The sequence below is a fragment of the Danio rerio genome, chromosome 20 (assembly GCF_049306965.1).
Source record: "Danio rerio strain Tuebingen ecotype United States chromosome 20, GRCz12tu, whole genome shotgun sequence".
In the NCBI taxonomy this organism is placed as follows: Eukaryota; Metazoa; Chordata; class Actinopteri; order Cypriniformes; family Danionidae; genus Danio; species Danio rerio.
The window spans coordinates 17,859,652-17,878,315 of record NC_133195.1 but is presented as its reverse complement, the minus strand read 5'-3'; the positions used below and the strand labels follow the sequence as shown (position 1 = coordinate 17,878,315).

The following is an 18,664-nucleotide window of genomic DNA, read 5'->3' as shown; positions in this document are numbered from 1 at the left end:
GCTAAACCTGATACCATTATTACTGTTCGTTTGACTGTCTACCAAGTGCATACTAAGTCTCTAGAGCTGAATTTTTTCTGACAGGGCCTAGAACTGAAAACTGTGGTAACAGGATTTGTTGCTACAGTATGTGTCATGGGTGGTGTGAATGAATATTTACAATCGCTCAATATCTAAAAACCTCTCGAATAATGACCAACCTTGTCTTGACGAGCTTCTTTAAGTCTCTGCGAAATCAAAATTTGCTTTGTGTAATTGTTGCTCTTACAACCGGGATCAATGACAAGACTTTTGTCAGGTAGTGTATAGTTGTTGAATTGACATTTCCTTTCCATTACTAATCCAGAACAATATCCAGCAATTTTATTTGCTGCTATGAAAAACAACCCAACACAAACACAAAAAAAGAGGAAAATCTGTGATAAGTTCAGCAATTAGACATTTTATTCGCCCAACACAAAACACACACTCCTAAAAACGGCCAAAAAACATATGGCTTGTCGCATTCTAAAGTGCTTATTTGTTAGAGGCAGACATGCTTAAACCAGAACACGTATAAAAAGACATGACAGCCAAAACGAGCCCGAGACGGATTCAGTTAAATAAACTAAACATTTGGTCTCTGTGAGCCATGAAATCCACACAGCAAAGCTTCCTTAAACAAGCACAAGCACCTCCAGAAAACACAAAGAGCATATAACAGTCATCGAGAGCTCAATGTCAATGATTCTGGCACTACGAAGATATTTGGAAGTAAACAGAGCTACAGTATTCGCTTTTACGAACCCTCGAAGAATAAACGTTATCTGTTAAAAAATAAAGTAGTCATATTATTCTGCCCTGTTCACAGATTACTTTTTGGCCAGAAGGTAAAAATTTCTATGAATACAAATATACATTCATTTCATTCATCTTTGTCCCGGACGTTTCGTAAAATATCAGCTGTATGTGCACGTCGCCATTCAAAAAACACGCTTAAAGTCAAAATGGCCAAAAATAAAACTTTCAAGCGGACATCTTTATCTTCTTGAGGAATAAATAAACAGAACATCAAGTGGTCAAATGCTTTCTTGCACCTTTTAAATGTGGCACATGCGATTCACAGCGAACGCATGCGCTGGATGGGTTTAGCTGGGAATATCGGAGCTGTTGTTGCGGTTTCCGTACTTGTGGTGAATAAAAAGGAGCACCACGCCGAGGAAGAAGCAGATGGAGCCCACTGTGATGTAGGCGATGCCCAGGAAGGGGTTTTTTCCGCCCATCCAGGAGATGGTGCTGAGGATCATTCGCTTTCGGCCCTCAAAGCTACGAACGGGATAGTCTGAGGGACAACTGGTCAAGGAAGTCATGTCTACTGAGAACACGTTTAAAACAGAAATACCAATATATTTAGCTCACATTTAGATAAAAAAGTAGTGTAGTTTAATAATTAATTGTGATTATTCAGATAAAAAAAAAGATTATATTTACATAAGCCTGGGTGCAGTGAGCGAATTATACACTGACGATCAGGGGGGTCAATTGATTCAGCTAGTTGGTGTAATACATACTTTATCAAATTATGGATTAAAGTAATTTATTTTCAAAATATTCTACACACAATACCCCATAATGACAATGTGAAAAAGATTGTTGTAAATAAAAAAAAAATAAAAAAACTGAAATAATCGCATGTGCATGAGTATTCACAGCCTTTGCTCAATACTTTGTTGACGCACCTTTGGCAGCAATTACAGCCTCAAGTCTTTTTGAATATGATGCCACAAGCTTGACACACCTGTCTTTGGGAACTTTTGCCCATTTCGCTGCAGTACCTCTCAAGCTCTATCAGGTTGGATGGGTAGCGACGATGTACAGCCAATTTCAGATCTCTCTAGAAATTTGAAATAGGATTTCGGTCTGGGCTCTGGCTGGGCCACTCAAGGACATCCACCGAATTGATGTGAAGCCGCTCCAGTGATATTTGTGTGTGTGTGTGTGTGTGTGTGTGTGTGTGTGTGTGTGTGTGTGTGTGTGTGTGTGTGTGTGTGTGTGTATATATATATATATATATATATATATATATATATATATATATATATATATATATATATATATATATATATGCACGCACACACATTCCTGTTTTCCTTAAACCTGCAGTATTTAAATTTATGCATTTATTCCCTGATTATTTCACTCCTCCTCAAAAACACACACTGCTAGCGAACGCTCGCAGACAGCAGAGCTCATTGATTTGTTTTTACAGTAGGTTTGTAAATCAAGGATACTGTAAGTGACTTCCAGGCTGTAGTTTCCTCTGGGCAGTGTGGGTGTCATGTTGTTCTTCTTCTGAATAATGCGGTACAGCTTTCTGAAGGTGGGCAGGGCAGCGGTGCGCATCCACACAATGAAATCCTCGTTTATGAAGCCGTTGTTTTCTGGGTCAGTGTCCAGCTCATAGACAGGCTTCCGCCAGTTGATCGGTTTTGCTGTGTCTGGAAGATGAAGAGCATTTTAGTTAGAAATACAGACAAAACATGCCTATTTTTAAATCTTTTAAATAGAATTTGATGCTCACAGGCCACTTTATTAGGTACACCTTCTCAGATTTAGTGCAAATATTTAATCAGCCAATCAGACGACATGGTTCTGTGGGGGTAAATTCCTTGTTAAATTCCTTGTGCAAAACATGTTTGGTAACTCGTCGGACGGTAACATGTACAACCACACGTGCCAACAGACGGAGACGAAGTAAAACGGAAGAAGGATATTGCTGGTCAAAGTTTGACACCGACGAGTTGATGCCAAATCAGCAGACGGAAAAAATAAAAGCTCACAAACTAAGGTAAAATTAGATGCTGTACAGAGTTTCTATGGAGCGACTGATTTGAGGTAGCCTGCTGTTCTTATTTGACGGACTAAAAAACATGACTGTAAAAAACTATGCGGGTTTACGAAGATTCAGTCAGCATTTTCCTTTTTCTAATCTACATTGGTAATTTAAGTGAAATAAATCTAGGGCAGGCATATTTGTGTTAATCTTTTTATTTTGGTAATTTAGTTTTTGCTGCTATGCTGTTGGAAACATTGCAGTGTGTAAAGATGATCTGTTGTTAATATGTTTCATATGCTGTTTGCATGTTAAAATAAATCAGTATTTTAAAATGGAATATTTAATGTGCCAGACACAAAATAAACACATCAATTATTTTTTTAAATTTAATAATCAATCAAGCATCCCAAGTCCCAACACAAATCAATTATGTGGACGCCATAATTTTTTTACAATGTAGCTCAAATAATCCCTCATTAAAACTAAAGTTTGCAGAGGAGCATCTCTGAACACACAACACACCAAACGTGAAGCAGATGAGCTACAACAGCAGAAGAAAAAAAAAAACACCAGAAATTATTTACAAATCATGCAGGTATCAACAATATCATCACAAAACCACCAAAAATGGCAGTTAATGACTAATGTTTTAGACACGCATATAGTAAGATATTTATTTCGATTACCATGACCGTATCAAAGTAATCAGATAAGGAGGGCCACTGATTTGTCACTGGGTGTTCTTCTCTATTGTGACTTGTATCCAGCTAAAACAAGAAAATCTGTTACTCATGAGCTGTTCTCAGACTATTTTCATGCGTATTTTGGAATAATGCATAAAAATGAATAATGGAAATGCCATAACTGTGTAGGACAAACGTTTTGTCCGATAAAAAAAAATGTGAATATGCGATGTAACACATTTATCGAATAAATTCAATGCGCAACAAGAAAGGGGGGTGGGAGGGGGATCTCTCCATACCACTACCAGTGTGCTTGGATCATACGATGGCAACCACAGGACAACGGCGCCAGTGTGCTCACCACACACCAGCTATTGGTGGAGTGAAGAGAAAGTGATAGAGCCAATTCGGTGGATGGGGATGATTGGAAGGCCATGATTGGTAAGGGCTAATGGACATTATTTAACCAGGACACCAGGTTTAAACCCCTACTCCTTTACGAGTGCCATGGGATTTTTAATGACCAGAGAGAGCCAGAACCTCGGGTTAACGTCTCATCCGAAATATGGCGCTCACTGACAGCATAGTGTCCCCTTCACAATACTGGGGCATTAGGACTCACACAGATCGCTAGTTGAGCACCCCCTGCTGGCCTCTCTAACACCACTTCCAACAGTAACCATGTTTTTTCCAAGTGGAATCCCATCCAGGTACTAACCAGGCTCTGGCTATTGAGCATCTGTGATCCCAAAAAGTGTTTTGTTTTAGTGTTCAGAGGTAATTTGTTAGACAAGAAAAAGTCTTACAGTGGGTTTTCACTAGGGATGAAACAATTAATCCGTTTCACTGTAAACCACGCTTTAATTTCAGTCATACATTTTCTTGTCGGCTTAGTCCTTTATTAATCCGGGGTCACCACAGCGGAATGAACCGCCAACTTATCCAGCACGTTTTTATGCAGCGGATGCCCTTCCAGCTGCAACCCATCTCTGGGAAACATCCACACACACTCATACACTACAGACAATTTAGCTAACCCAATTCACCTGTACCGCATGTCTTTGGACTGTGGGGGATACCGGAGCACCCGGAGGAAACCTACGTAACACTACCTACTGCGCCACTGCGTCGCCACACTTTAATTTGTCACGGTTAATTAATCGTAAAGGCTTCTCAACACCATGTTTCTCCATGGAAAGTTTCTGCAAAACTGCGGCAACTTAACAAAGTTATGCCAACTGTGTGCTAGTTTGTACAACGAGACTAATAACCACACACATTGGATTACCTATGACTGAGGCTATTATCTAAGGCAAGCTCGTGCAAGTTCATTATTTCCAATAGAGGGACGCGCATGCAACACAACATGCTCACACTGTTTCAGGCGCACCTAAGATGTGGGCTTTTGTGACCGCTGGAACTGCAAACGGCTGAAGTTTGAGGAAGAAGCAACAAAAAACAAACAGGTTTACAACCCCACTTAAAGTTACAAATATTGGCGCCGATGAGAGCAATCATGAGGTGATATGATCCGCCAGCCGAGATCAATCCAGTGTTTTCAGAGAAAGTGCTGAAAGACTCGCAGTGGATCAGCTGTTTAATGGTCCGAATCTCGATGCATTGCATGCACTGCATTCAGCGCAAATGAACGCCAAGTGTAAAATCTAACAGTGTATAGATCTTTGCCAAAGACTTTACTAAGTTTAAATTGAAACTTCGGCTTATGACAGAACAGTATTGTGCAGGTGGTCATCGCGAGAATGCTGCTCTGCACCGCTCACTGGGTCGGCTGACTCGCCTGCTTTTTTCAACAAACACTAAAAAATGTAAATCAGTGCATGAAAAGACTGAGCATTTAAAATGACACGAACCAAAACCAAAACCAAAACCTTTAAAGAGTGGTGAAGTGATACTTTTTTCCCTTTCTTTGTCCGTTCTTTCTGGTTATTATATTGTCATGTGTATAAACACAATGATGCAAAATGTATATTTCTTACTGCAATGCTTCATTTTTGTTTGATGCAAAATATAGATTTATTTGTCAATGTAAGTTGAACTTTTTATAGCACATAACTCACATTCAAGCACATTCAAGGAAGCATGATAATGTTATTCAATGTTAGTATTATTATCATCATTGTAATATTTTATAACTATTAGACATTAATTTTGCAATTATTGCACAAATATCAATAAGGTATAACAGAATTAAGTAGTTGTTTCTGGTTTTTGTTGATGTAGTTTTCAAATACAATAAATCTGTTAATATACAATTTGCAGTGGTGCTTATTCATTTTTGGTGACTGCTCCTAGATTTTTTATGGTGCTCCTAAAATTGTTGAAGTTGGGAGCTATGGTGCTACCAAGTAAAAAAGGTTATTTTAAGCCCAGCATTAGACAAATACTATTTTTTTATTATTTATTCGTTGTTCTGTCATTTATTTACAATGTAAAATTGTTTATATGTCAAATGTTACTTATTTTTTTAGCACAAAGAGAGAAATAGACTATTGTTTGTTTTTAATATTATATTGTGCTGTATTAATTGGTTACTTAAGTTTGCATATTCTCCCTGCGTTCGTGTGGGTTTCCTCCGGGTGCTCCGGTTTCCCCCACAGTCCAAAGACATGCGGTACAGGAGAATTGGGTAGGCTAAATTGTCCGTAGTGTATGAGTGAGTGTGTGAATGTGTGTGTGGACGGAAGGGCATCCGCTGTGTAAAAAACTTGCTGCATAAGTTGGTGGTTCATTCCGCTGTGGCGACCCTGGATTAATAAAGGGACTAAGCCGACAAGAAAATGAATGAATGAGTAATTGGTTACTGAGCAGCAATAAATAACACTTTAAAATAAAAGGAGTTTTCATGTGATTTTCTAAACTAGTGGTGTTTTGAAAATAATGAAGACATAATAATCGTGATAACCGTGAAACTTATTTCTCAGACTGAATTCTATTATCATTGCATCCCTAGTGTTCACCTCTGAATTTATTTTTCTTTTTGATATTTCTTTTTCTCTTCCGCTCATTGGATGAAAACAGCTATTTGTCTACAACATTATCCATTTATAAAAAAAATAATAAAACCTTATTCAAAAGATTCTATTTATATTAACTATTGCATACTACACTAATATTCTAGGTTATTCTAGTTAATTAAAATTAGGCCTGCAACTAACATTTTTTTGTGTGTTTTAATAAGCTATCGCTTATTTTCTTTAATCGATTAGCTGACTAATTTGTGTTTTCTCGTTTAATTGAATGTTTGTAAATGCGATTTAAAATTTTAGTAAATATTTTGGGTCAACTATTCCTTTAAGATGAAACACTACATATTGAGTTTGATATAACATGTATAGCTTGTTAGAATTTCGCACAACCAACGTGTACCTAATAACGTGGCCAGTGAGTGTTTGGAACACAATTTACCAATAAACACCGCAGTAAGATTGGGGTTGTTTCCACCAGGGTTTCTGAACTTCACATGTTTGTCCGTCCACCAAGCGATCCCCTTTTTGATCATCGGAATTTGGGTTTTTGTTCCATTGGGGTCAATGTAAAACAGGTCCAATGTATCTGAAGTGGAGAGAAGGAGCAAAGATTTCAATATTTTAATATTAAACTATCTTTTAACAGAAAATACTTTGATCCAAGTCTTACCATTAAACATGCTGTTAGCAATAGCTCCACATGGAGCTATACGCTTGTTATCATTTGTGCGGTACGGCTCACACTCTTTGCTTGGTTCCTGAAATATATGACAATACACAATGAGCTTCTTTCAATACCATATAACTGAATATCACCAAGTGAAGGTATTAAGTGCTAACAGTAAAACCTGTGACATGACAAAAAAAAAACAGGTGACAGCTATGACAATGTCACTCAGGTAGGGTTCATTAAAAGAGACGATGTCTGCCGATGACTGACAGGCCTCCACTATGATACATGTCGAGGTGTGTCTAAATCCATGTTGCAAAACCCAGCTGTCAAACAGTACTTGTTGATGTTGCGTTGACGTGTTAGTGCAGGTGGAGAATACTATGCTGTCAAACACGTCAGACAGCAGAGCTGAAAATCAGGTGAACTATTTAGTTTCCATTTGCTTCGCCATTAAACCTAGACCTGTCAATAAATATAGGATCACACTTCCTCTGTCCATCAGTATTACATGCATCTTACAGGTTAAATGATAGACAGGTGTTGGTGGGCATATAGTAGATATTCAAACATATATTCAAGGCCACAGTATGAAAATAGGACAAATCTCTCAGCAAATACATAAACATACAAATAAACATTTATATATGACAAACAAGTGAAGGACAAATTGATAAACTATCAATAGAACAAACAAAACATATAGATACAGACAAAACAAGACTGATAGATATAGATCAAATATGTGATATTTGTGATATAACGTCCCAACAGAAAGCCTATTTTATTAGCAACTTAATGAATCATTTATTTATGTAATGATCACACTAAAATGATTAAAATAAACAGCTAATATACAGTTGAGGAAAAAATATTAGATATTATTAAATATTAAAATTTTTATTTCTTTTTCAAATATTTCCCAAAGTGATGTTCAACAGAGTAAGAACATTTTCAAAGCACTTCCTAGGAAATATTTTAGATTTTTCAGCAGAAAGTCTTATTTCGTTTTGTTTGGCCGGAATAAAAGCATTTTTTTTATCTACTCCTGGCATTACTGTTTATTTATTTATCATCATCTGTTGCTCTGAGGCTCAAGGTTTTTTTTAAGCCTGGTTCAGCCAATAGCGTGACAGCATCTACTGGGTAGGTGGGCATGTAATGTAATGTAATGTAATGTGTGTATTTATATATCGCATTTATTGTGTATGGTCATACACCCAAAGTGCTTTACAATCATGGTGGGGGGGGGGGGGGGGTCTCTCCACACCACCACCAGTGTGCAGCATCCACTTGAATGATGCAACAGCAGCCACAGGACAACGGCGCCAGTGCACTCACCACACACCAGCTATTGGAGGAGTGGAGAGACAGTGTTAGAGCCAATTTGGTGAATAGGGATGATAGGGAGGCCATGATTGTAAGGGCCGATTGAGGGACTTTGGCCAGGACACCGGTGTTACACCCCTGCTGTTTACGAGAAGAGCCATGGGATTTTTTATGACCACAAAGAGTCAGGACCTCGGTTTAACGTCTCATCCGAAAGACGGCACCCACTGACAGTATAGTGTCCCCTTCACTTTTACTGGGGCATTAGGTCTCACACAGACCGCAGGTTGAGCGCCCCTTGCTGGCCTCTCTAACACCACTTCCAACAGCAACCTAGTTTTCCCATGTGGTCTCCCATCCAGGTACTGACCATGCTCAGCCCTGCTTAGATTCAGTGAGTAAAAGATAAAACAGTAAAGCCTGGTTTATACTTCTGCGTCAAGTGACCAGCGTAATCCAAGGCGCATGCAACGTGTGTAGCTGTGCATTTATACTTCTGCGCGCTGTCTCTGTTGGTCTGCATTAACACTTCCGAAAGGCTAGTTGGTAGTGAGGTGTTAATGCTCCTCTCTGTCGAGTTTCTTCGCTGAGGTTTTGCTTTTCCTGAACACTTCCTGAATGTACAAGTGGCTCAAACTCGCTCATTTTGAGGCAGGAAGCGGCGGACGTGCAACAACTTTAACTATGAGGTAAACACAAAACAAAACTTTCCATCCGGAGCTCCTTCATGGGACTCCACACTTATAAACAATCGCTGCATCCGGCTCGCGCCATTCCCGCGGCTCTCGGTTCTGTACAGACTCATCAGCGCTACCAAGCCGACCAATCACAGAGCTTGCGCTACGTGCCCTTGTGACGTGTAGTTACATTTTTTGAGAGGTGCACGTCAGTGATGCCGACGGCCACGGCGTAGGGCTATGCGTCAACGCCGTAGCATACGCGTGCGTTTGACACTGAAGTATAAATCAGCCTTAATGCTCCATCTGATTGGTCAAACATGGATAAACAACATACATGTTTGTGGTACATGTTTACATATTACCACATGTGATACATGTTTGTGATGAATGTGCATAGAGAAGGAAGGAAGGAAGGAAGGAAGAAAGGATGGACAGACGGATGGATGGATGAAAAGGAAGGATGGAAAGAAGGATGGATGAATGAAAAGAAAGAAAGAAGGATAGAAGGATGATTGGAAAGAAGGATGGATGGATGGATGGATGGAAAGAAAGAAAGAAAGTAAAAAGGATGGAAGGATGGAAGGAAGGAAGGAATGAAAGAAGGATGGATGAAAAGGAAGAAAGGAAGGATGGATGAATGTATGAATGGACGGACGGACGGACAGACAGACAGACAGACAGACGGACAGACGGACAGACGGACAGACAGACAGACAGACAGACAGACAGACAGACAGACAGATACCTTAAGTGAGCGCTCATCTCCATTAAGCTGGCTGTCATCTCTGGACTTTACGTAACGGCGATGGTTTTGGTAGAAGTTTGAGAGGCCGTAGTACATGAAGACATTACTCTGAGAACAAAAAGTTTTGAATTGTAAATTGGCATTGTTATAAGAGGACATTCATTTCAGTAAAACATCATTCCTAAAAAATAAACAGAGATTTTCTTGATTTTTTCAATGTGCCGAATGTAACATTTAGGAAAGTTAGAGTTTTTACTAAGCCTTGCTTTTCCTTGCAATACAGCTAAATAACATGCTCACAGTTGCCAAGTCAGTGGTTTTCACTTTGAAAAAAATGGTAAACTAGGTTTGACACAATGCATGAATTATATTTATATGGTTGAGATAAAACATTTGACTGTACCAAATTTATAATAAAAACTGTGCAAGGATGATGAAATGAGTTGGCATACTTTAGTGAGGAGCAGGTTCTCTAGAGGAGAAACTGTATGAGCAGCTGTTTTTGTTTCTATGGTAACAAGACTCTCCAAGACTCTCGGCAAGACTCTCCAGGATTGTTGCTAAATTATAGCCACAAAGTATATGTACTGTAATCTACAGAATCAAGTCCACCGAGAGACAATTTACTTAAACCTTCAGTGTTTATTTTAGATTTTGACCTTAAGATTTCTTTCACAAGGCTTCACTTCCAGCTGTTTTTTTAAATAATTATTTTTTCAACTACATGGCAAACAGCAACCAATAAAAGGGTTTTCTTGAAGTAAATAGTACAGTCTGAATTTCAATTTTTCAGAAAGCAACACAGCACTATTACAGCAGTTTTAAAGGTATTTAATGATTTTATTGATTCTGTGGACAATCAAAAACATTGTGCAGAGTTAAAACTAGTTTTAGGCCGTACTCACACTATCTACAGTTGCCTCGAACCGGGCCAAAGCACGCTTGTCCCCCCTCTCCCGACCGCCCGCAATCACATTACCAACGGGCCTGGGCACGCTTTTGTCATCATTGCTGTGCTGTTCAGTAAGCCCTCTCGCTCAGCACAGTGGAGATTTCTCTAGTTAAATCACTTTAGTCCTTCGGGATGCGGAGACACGCAGTCAAATATTTCGCCGAACACATCAGCCACTGTTGACGCTCATAAACAATCATAAAGTCCCTGTGCTGCAGGTATTAGGAGGTTTGCTGAAGGTACACAGCTGTCGTGCAGTATTTAATAAACTACGGCAGTTTGCGTTCACTGAACAGTAAGAATGATTAATAAATCCATATGAAACCGTCCCTTGAAAGTCACGTCTCGCTTTCAGTTTCTCACACACAAGCATACCCAAGTGAACCACGCCTGAGCCCGATTCAGCGCGCACACACTTCTCAAACGATCCGGGAAACAGCCCTGGGCACGGTACGGATAGCATAGTGTGAGTAGGCCCTTAAATGCTGATAAAACAAAACCTATGCTGTTTTCAAATTTTAAAAAAAATTAAGCAAACGCTAGATTCTATTACTACTACTCAAGGTATAGATATTGAATTGATGTCCCAGTAAAGATATTCTGGAATTTTAATTGATGATACCCTCTTTTAGTTCTTACATTCAGCAATTGGTGAAAATTTTAAAAATGTTTTTAGGCTTCTATTTTAGAATTAAGAACTGCCTTGCTTTTGATGCTAAAAAGAAGCTGGTTGATGCAACATATGTCGATATTGAACTGCGGTAATGTTATCTATATGCATGTTTCATCTCAAAGTCTGAATGCATTGGATACTGTTTACCATGGTGCACTAAGATTTATAACTATTTTAAATCCCTAACTCATCATTGTGTGCTGTATACAAGGGTAGGTTGGTCTGCTTTGTCCATTCGTAGTCTCGAGCATTAGCATAGCCTTGTTTACAAACCTATACTGGGTTTACTCCCATCATATCTACAGAATTCCATTTGTAAAAAGCCTGTTCTTAACTATGGCCTTCGGTCACAGGATTTTTATTTACTGTCTGTTCCTAAAGTGCGAACTGAGATGGGAAAACAGGCTTTTAAGTTCACAGCTCCTTTTGCATGGAATAATCTGCAAGTAGTTGAAGTTCAAAGAATTGATTTCACTAAATGCTTTTAAAGAGTATAAAGGATTTAGAATAGTTTGTTTTTTGTTTGTTGTCTGTTAGACCCATTTGACGTGTACTGCCTAATCTTTCTCTGCCTAATAAAACTAGTGTTGCGTTTCACATATGTTTTGTTGTTTGTTTTTAAGTCTTGCGTCTCCTTCTCTCTTTTTCATTGTGTATCCTGTCCTGTTTTAAGTATGCAACTATTGGTCGAAAAAGCTGCCAAACACCATTATGACGCAATTGCCGCACCAATCAGGAGCTGGTCTGCCAAGTATAAAAGGCATGCACAAGCGCTGTTCACCAGGAGCACTTGGCTCACTGCCAAACTTCTCACTTGTGTAGGCCAGCCTGTTCATTTGTGTTTGTATAGTTTGGTGGCTGTTGTTGTCGTTGTTTAGTTTCTCTCGATTAAGTGATCGATTTATTAGGTAAGCTTGTGCAGCTCAATTTAGTACCTAAGCTCTTGTTTGCTAATGTCTAACAGTGTGTACTTTACGGGAAATCTAGTAATTTTGAGCAGTATAACATTTTTTTGTTAGTTTATGGAGGAGTTGCCACATTTGTAAGTTATGTGTTTGGAATAGTTATGAAGTTTAGCGACGCACTGAAGATTATAGTTTTGTTTCTGCATTTTACTTTGGTTTGTTAGTTTGGTGAGTTGGGGTTTAGTTAGATCATTTTGTTATATTTATTTCTTTGTTTTGGCAACACTCCTGTTTTTTGTTTAATTCAATTATTAAAAATTACATTCTAATTTCCTATTCATTGTTTGACACGCTGTTTAATAAATACTTAAAGTTTGTTTCACTTATCCAGCAGTTGTGTCTTCTCATTTTCATCCAGCATCATTAGAGACTCACTGATTGTTACATTTCATCCATTTTTAATATCTTAATTTTCTAACATTTAGAAAAATTTGTAACATTTCTAACGATTTTAATAACTTAAACACGTAACACTAGGGATGCACAGATATGGATTTTTTGCCCAATATCGATAACAGATAACTCTTAAGATTTGTAGGCCAGTAACCGATATAGTAGCTAATATAAATATTTCCAAGTGTTATATTTTTATACAGTGAACTATTCTATGTTGACACATGCAATATTTTTCCTGAGGTGATTTAACGCAAAATACAAAATGAAACTCTATCAAACATATCTACAATGATAAGGAACATGGTTACTTACTGAGGTATTAACGCACAGCAATACCGCATAAAGAAAGGACAGACTTTAAAGGAACAAACAATGTGAGAAAAGCTCTGTTATAGTTCATTGGACAAGTCTAAACAAGTTTGATCCAAGCATGAGTGAGACAGGCAATTCTGTATAATTACGTAATCTATCGGCTTAAAGACATCGGCATAATTTTAATATAACATTAAAAATAGCACTTATCGGCCGATGTTGATATGACCACTTACATATTGTGCCTCCCTATGTTAAACTACTGGTGCTATGGATGAGTGTTTATTAAATTTGTAATAAAATACAAATAATATAATAAGTACAAGTTTGCAACATAAATGAGCATGTCAGAAGTAAACAACTGGAAGCAGATGACACCACAAGTCTTGCGCATTCCAGTTACAAAAGTCTGTGTTGCAACGGACAAATTTCAGCATCGTTTTTTAATTTGGCTCTGTCTTTCGCAATGCTTCATGGGATTGTAATTCTTTCCACTTCAATTTCTTAAAAGTCTTTTCTATTTTGTATGATTTTTCAAAAAGTTTTACTGTTGTGATTCTACTTTCAGTGAAAAGTTTAATTTATGGCTTATTAAGCTTTAATGAAGACTTTTTTTATCTCTGAGAAAAATACCAACAAAAAAAATCACTATATACCTAATGTGTCATAATCAACACATACATTGCTAAAGCCTCTAAATAAGCAATGCAATTATCATAATAAGTCATACAATAAAACCAGTTTACAACATTTTTCTCTCTGAATATTTAGTAATTTTCAAGCATCAGTCTTCTTTTCAGGAATAATTTTTTCTTCTCACAAGGATTATTTTACTGCACTAAATTATGCGTTTCAGCTTAAAAACGACAGAGCTTTCCTTAAAAGTTTAATAAAAAATCAAATACTGTCTTACTAAGACATATTATGTGAGATATACAGTTAAAATTTACATAAATGTAAATTACAGGCTTCATACACATTTTTACTACTAAAATTCCACAACTTTTCCAAGACTTTCAAGTAAATTGTCATGACCTAATGTTTCATGCAATGTCTACATCTGCGTGGAAAAAGAAAAAAAAATGCATGTTCAAATTTATTACAGCACATCGTAAAACACGCTACAATCTATGTATAATACATAGATTATACAATTATACATAATCTCTATGTATAATTGATTTATATAATAATTGCACTGTACTAATAATGTGAGAGTGTGTGATTGGCCAGGGACAGAAAAGAAGTAAATGACCTATATTCAAGTATACAGATATTTCCTATGACTTTTCCATATATATGCATGTATGTGTGTGTGTGTGTTTGTGTGTGTGTGTGTGTGTGTGTGTGTGTGTGTGTGTGTGTGTGTGTGTGTGTGTGTGTGTGTGTGTGTGTGTGTGTGTGTGTGTGTGTGTGTTATGAAGATAAAAACTGACTGAATGTCATCTCTCTTTAGCCATATAAATATCAACAATGACACTAAATATATTTTAGGTGGAGTTAAAGGTCTATTTTGGTGTAACTCTCTGAATATTGGAAAGTACAGCAAACTCTCCTATTAAACAATGGTTTTATAAATACATAGTTAGAACTAATGCAAACATATGAGCTTAAAAAAAGCATAAAATCAATCAACAACCTCACAAAAGCTCTGTTTAAAGGTTTATCCATTACTGTTAAATATATATGATTATATTTAGAGAAAGTAAATGGAGTGCTTTATTTTCTGGAACCCAAAGGTTGCTGCTTTTTCAAAGAACAGATTTTTTCTAACCATTTCTTCATGCTTTAGGTTTGAGTCACAAGGGTTGCTACAAACATATGTGTAAGTAAAAAGCTGAATATTTACTTTAGCTGAACTAAACCTTCACAAAGAACACAACATAATGTACGGTTCTCTCAGACTCACTTCAAAAGGCTGGTCCAGAGAGAAGGACAGGGTACATTTGCAGGGAGTCGTGCTGTTCCAGCTGAAGCTTTGAGAGCAGTTAAAACACGGACTGGACATGTCAGTCCCGGTGTAATCAATCTGTAAACCACAGAAACAAACACATAAAAAAAAAATACTGTAGTAAAACAAAATAACATACAGTAGAAACTAGTAATGATGCTCCGATCAGGGTTTTTGCAGCCGATACCAAGTACCGCATCCTTGTCATGGTGATCAGTGATTAGGCATGGGATGATAACCGTATTCAAGGTATACCGCGGTTTGAAAAAAGTCAAGGTTTTAAAACTGTCAAAATGTTCTGCTATAACAATCCTAGGGTACGAGTAAGAATTTTTTTATTATGTTTTTTTTTTTTTAGGACAAGTATCTCCAGCAGAAAAGATCTTCAAAGATGGCGTTTTAAATTGTAAAAACAAAATCAGTGTTTTTTTAAACTAATTAAGACAGCAGAAGTCAATAATTCATTTGAATTGTTTCAGGGTTTCTGCAGGTTTCACCAAGTTAAATTTAAGAATTTTAAAGACTTTTGAGACCGTTATAAATGAAAGTTTAGACTCATAAAGGGCTAAGAATTTTGTGAAATAGCCCAGATGGAGAATATTTTTATTTGCCCTATCAAAAAAACTATATTATAATTGAATACATTAAATTATATATATAAATATATATATATATATATATATGTGTGTGTGTGTGTGTGTGTGTGTGTGTGTGTGTGTCTTTTTACCTTGCACTTTTTTGTTAACATTTATTAATATTTATTTATGCATTTTTACATTCTGATTCCAATGGCTAATTATTCAATTGTCAAAATAACTACAATTTAATTAAATATGCTTAAGAATAAAACATTAAGTGTTTTTTTGGAAGTGTACTTGCATCATGATATTACATTGACATACTGACATTACAAGAAATGGCATTGGATGGTCTTGAAATGACAATAATATCAATGATTGCAATCTATTTAGGTGCAATATATTGTACAAAAAAATTATATATATATATATATATATATATATATATATATATATATATATATATATATATAGTGACAGGCCTACTTAAGGCTGCACAAAAAAACAAAAAAAAACAAACGCAGACTTTTTCTTTTTTGATCGCTCAATCACAACATTCCAAGGTATGTTATTTTGGATAACTTGTTGAATGTACATTAACCCTTACATAACACACATCAAATCATGATTGACCATTCAGAATCATGCATTCCAGAGGGCCTTGTAATTGTATTTCAATTTTCATAATACAATCATAATTAAACTATTTTGTCATGCGTTTAATAACTGAATTGTTAGACTCATCAGAAAACTAATGCTATTACTATTTTGCTGTACTGTTTATCTATATTTGTAACTTGTTTAGTATATTTTATGCAGAAAGACTTGAATTATCTTCCATCTATTATTGATATTACTGATGTTATTTTGGTTTTTCTATAATTACTGGCAATATTTCATGCCATCATGAAACCGTTATATATATATATATATATATATATATATATATATATATATATATATATATATATATATATATATATATATAGTCAGTTAAATATCAGGTTCCCATACTTCAGGTTAGCTTCCATATCCAGGAGGTCAACAGAAGATCTCCATTTACTCAGTAACGTTAACGTTAGTTAAATCACACTAAACACACAGAGAGAGCAATAGGCTCAAACCTCGAACTCCTTGATATTATTGGACGTCACGTAGAGTCCGATTCCTATTGGGATGAAGATGAGGCCGATGACGAAGAAAGCGGGTAAAACTGTGCCCGCGGTAAGGATGGGCTGCCAGGCCGGTAAGCGCTGCTGTTTGAAGGCGGTGTTGTCGGGCTTTCTGGTCCGGATGGCGGTTCCGCCGAGGCCCGCGGTTCCCGAGTGATGACCGTCCTCTTCCTTCGCGTTATAGCTGGACGCCATCATAGCTGTGATTACCAGCTCACAGCTTGGGTTTTGCTATTAAAACACACGGTTACTCGATTGCAGACGTGTGATTATTATTGTGAAAATGTTTAAATGTCCGCTGGGGTTGATTATCTTCACCGAGGCCTTCTCAAATCGTTTGTTTTGTTAGAGGCGGTGCTACAGGAAGCGTCAACTAGGTAGTGATTCGCGAATCATAGAATTGAGCCGATTCTCTTGATTCAGCCGAGCTGATTTGCGAAAAGCTTCTGAATCACTCAGCGGTGGTTTGAATCACTACAATTCAAGGCTGAAAATGAGACACGTTCGTAAATTTAATTAGATTTTATGTGAATTTGTTGTTATTCTAGCGTCATTTATTCAACTGAAAATATTATCAGCTCAATAGCTCTTTTATAAACATCATTTTATAAATGCATTATTTTATTGATTATTTTACATTTAAAATTATTAAAATGTTGTTGCTGGCTAATGTGTTGAAACTTGTCGTTCAAGTGAAAGTTGAAACCATGACGACCTAAAACGACAATTAGGCTAACTTAATTGTTATTTTTTTGTTGCATTCACAAGAATTTAATTAAAACATATTTGTTAAAATATAGACAATAGAACCAGCTTAACACATTACACAAAATATATAAAGTCAGGTGTACTGCTGCAAATACTCGAACGGAGTCCGAACATGGCAACTCAAATGGATTGAATCATTTTATTTGAACTGGTTCATTAAAGCGAACCGATTCGCTGAAAAGAATCAGACACGCATCTGTCAGGTGTATCATGCCACGTGACACCAACACGCGTTATAAATAGATAATTTGTAGCATTGCGTGTTATTTATTTCAATACAGTTGTTATGTCCGCTATTATTGTGATTTTGATGTAAAACGCAATCAGAAACATTGTTTTGTTCTCTTGCAGGGTGTGTAAAAATAGAGGAATTCGATTACACCCTGTGGTTAGAAAAACAATATTTTAAATAAATTAGTTTGACACAAAAGCAACTTAGCAGATTGTAAATGTGAAGCAAATACACAAGCTAGTATTAAGTGTTAACGTATTGCGGATATTATGTCCTGTAGTGTTGTAAAGCTTACGTTCCAGCATTATTTAACAATATCATATGTGCTTCTCAATCTCAAATTTAAGAAATGTTCATCTGTAAAAATATAAATGAATAAATTGTTTAAATTGTATTTAGTAGTCAATATTTGTGCTTCACATCTTTCATGTTGTTCTAAAACTGCTAAACAACTGTTTTTGATCCACGTCAGACGTTGACATGCATGTTGAAATTTAAATAAAACCACTCACATAGGAACAACTGAGGAAAATACTGTATTGAGAATTTCAAAACCACTTAATGTAGCCCTTTGTATTCTATGTAGATTATATGGTCCTGTTTCACAAATAGTTTAACCCAAGACTAGTAAAATTAGGATTGTTTTTTATATATATATATATATATATATATATATATATATATATATATATATATATATATATATATATATATATATATATATTACTTTAAAAAATGCCTCAGAAAACACAGATT

The 18,664-nt window shown here is 36.5% G+C and overlaps 1 protein-coding gene across 1 annotated transcript; it reads right to left on the bottom strand.

The window, feature by feature from the left end:
* Window positions 1-422: 422 nt before the first annotated feature.
* tmem30ab (transmembrane protein 30Ab) lies at window positions 423-17,286 on the bottom strand. Its single transcript, NM_205560.3, is given in 7 exon segments — window positions 423-1,321; window positions 2,271-2,477; window positions 6,925-7,071; window positions 7,156-7,243; window positions 9,910-10,017; window positions 15,117-15,236; window positions 16,861-17,286. Coding segments are annotated over 7 exon segments (1,110 nt in total). The 5' UTR covers window positions 17,107-17,286; the 3' UTR covers window positions 423-1,127.
* Window positions 17,287-18,664: the final 1,378 nt, after the last annotated feature.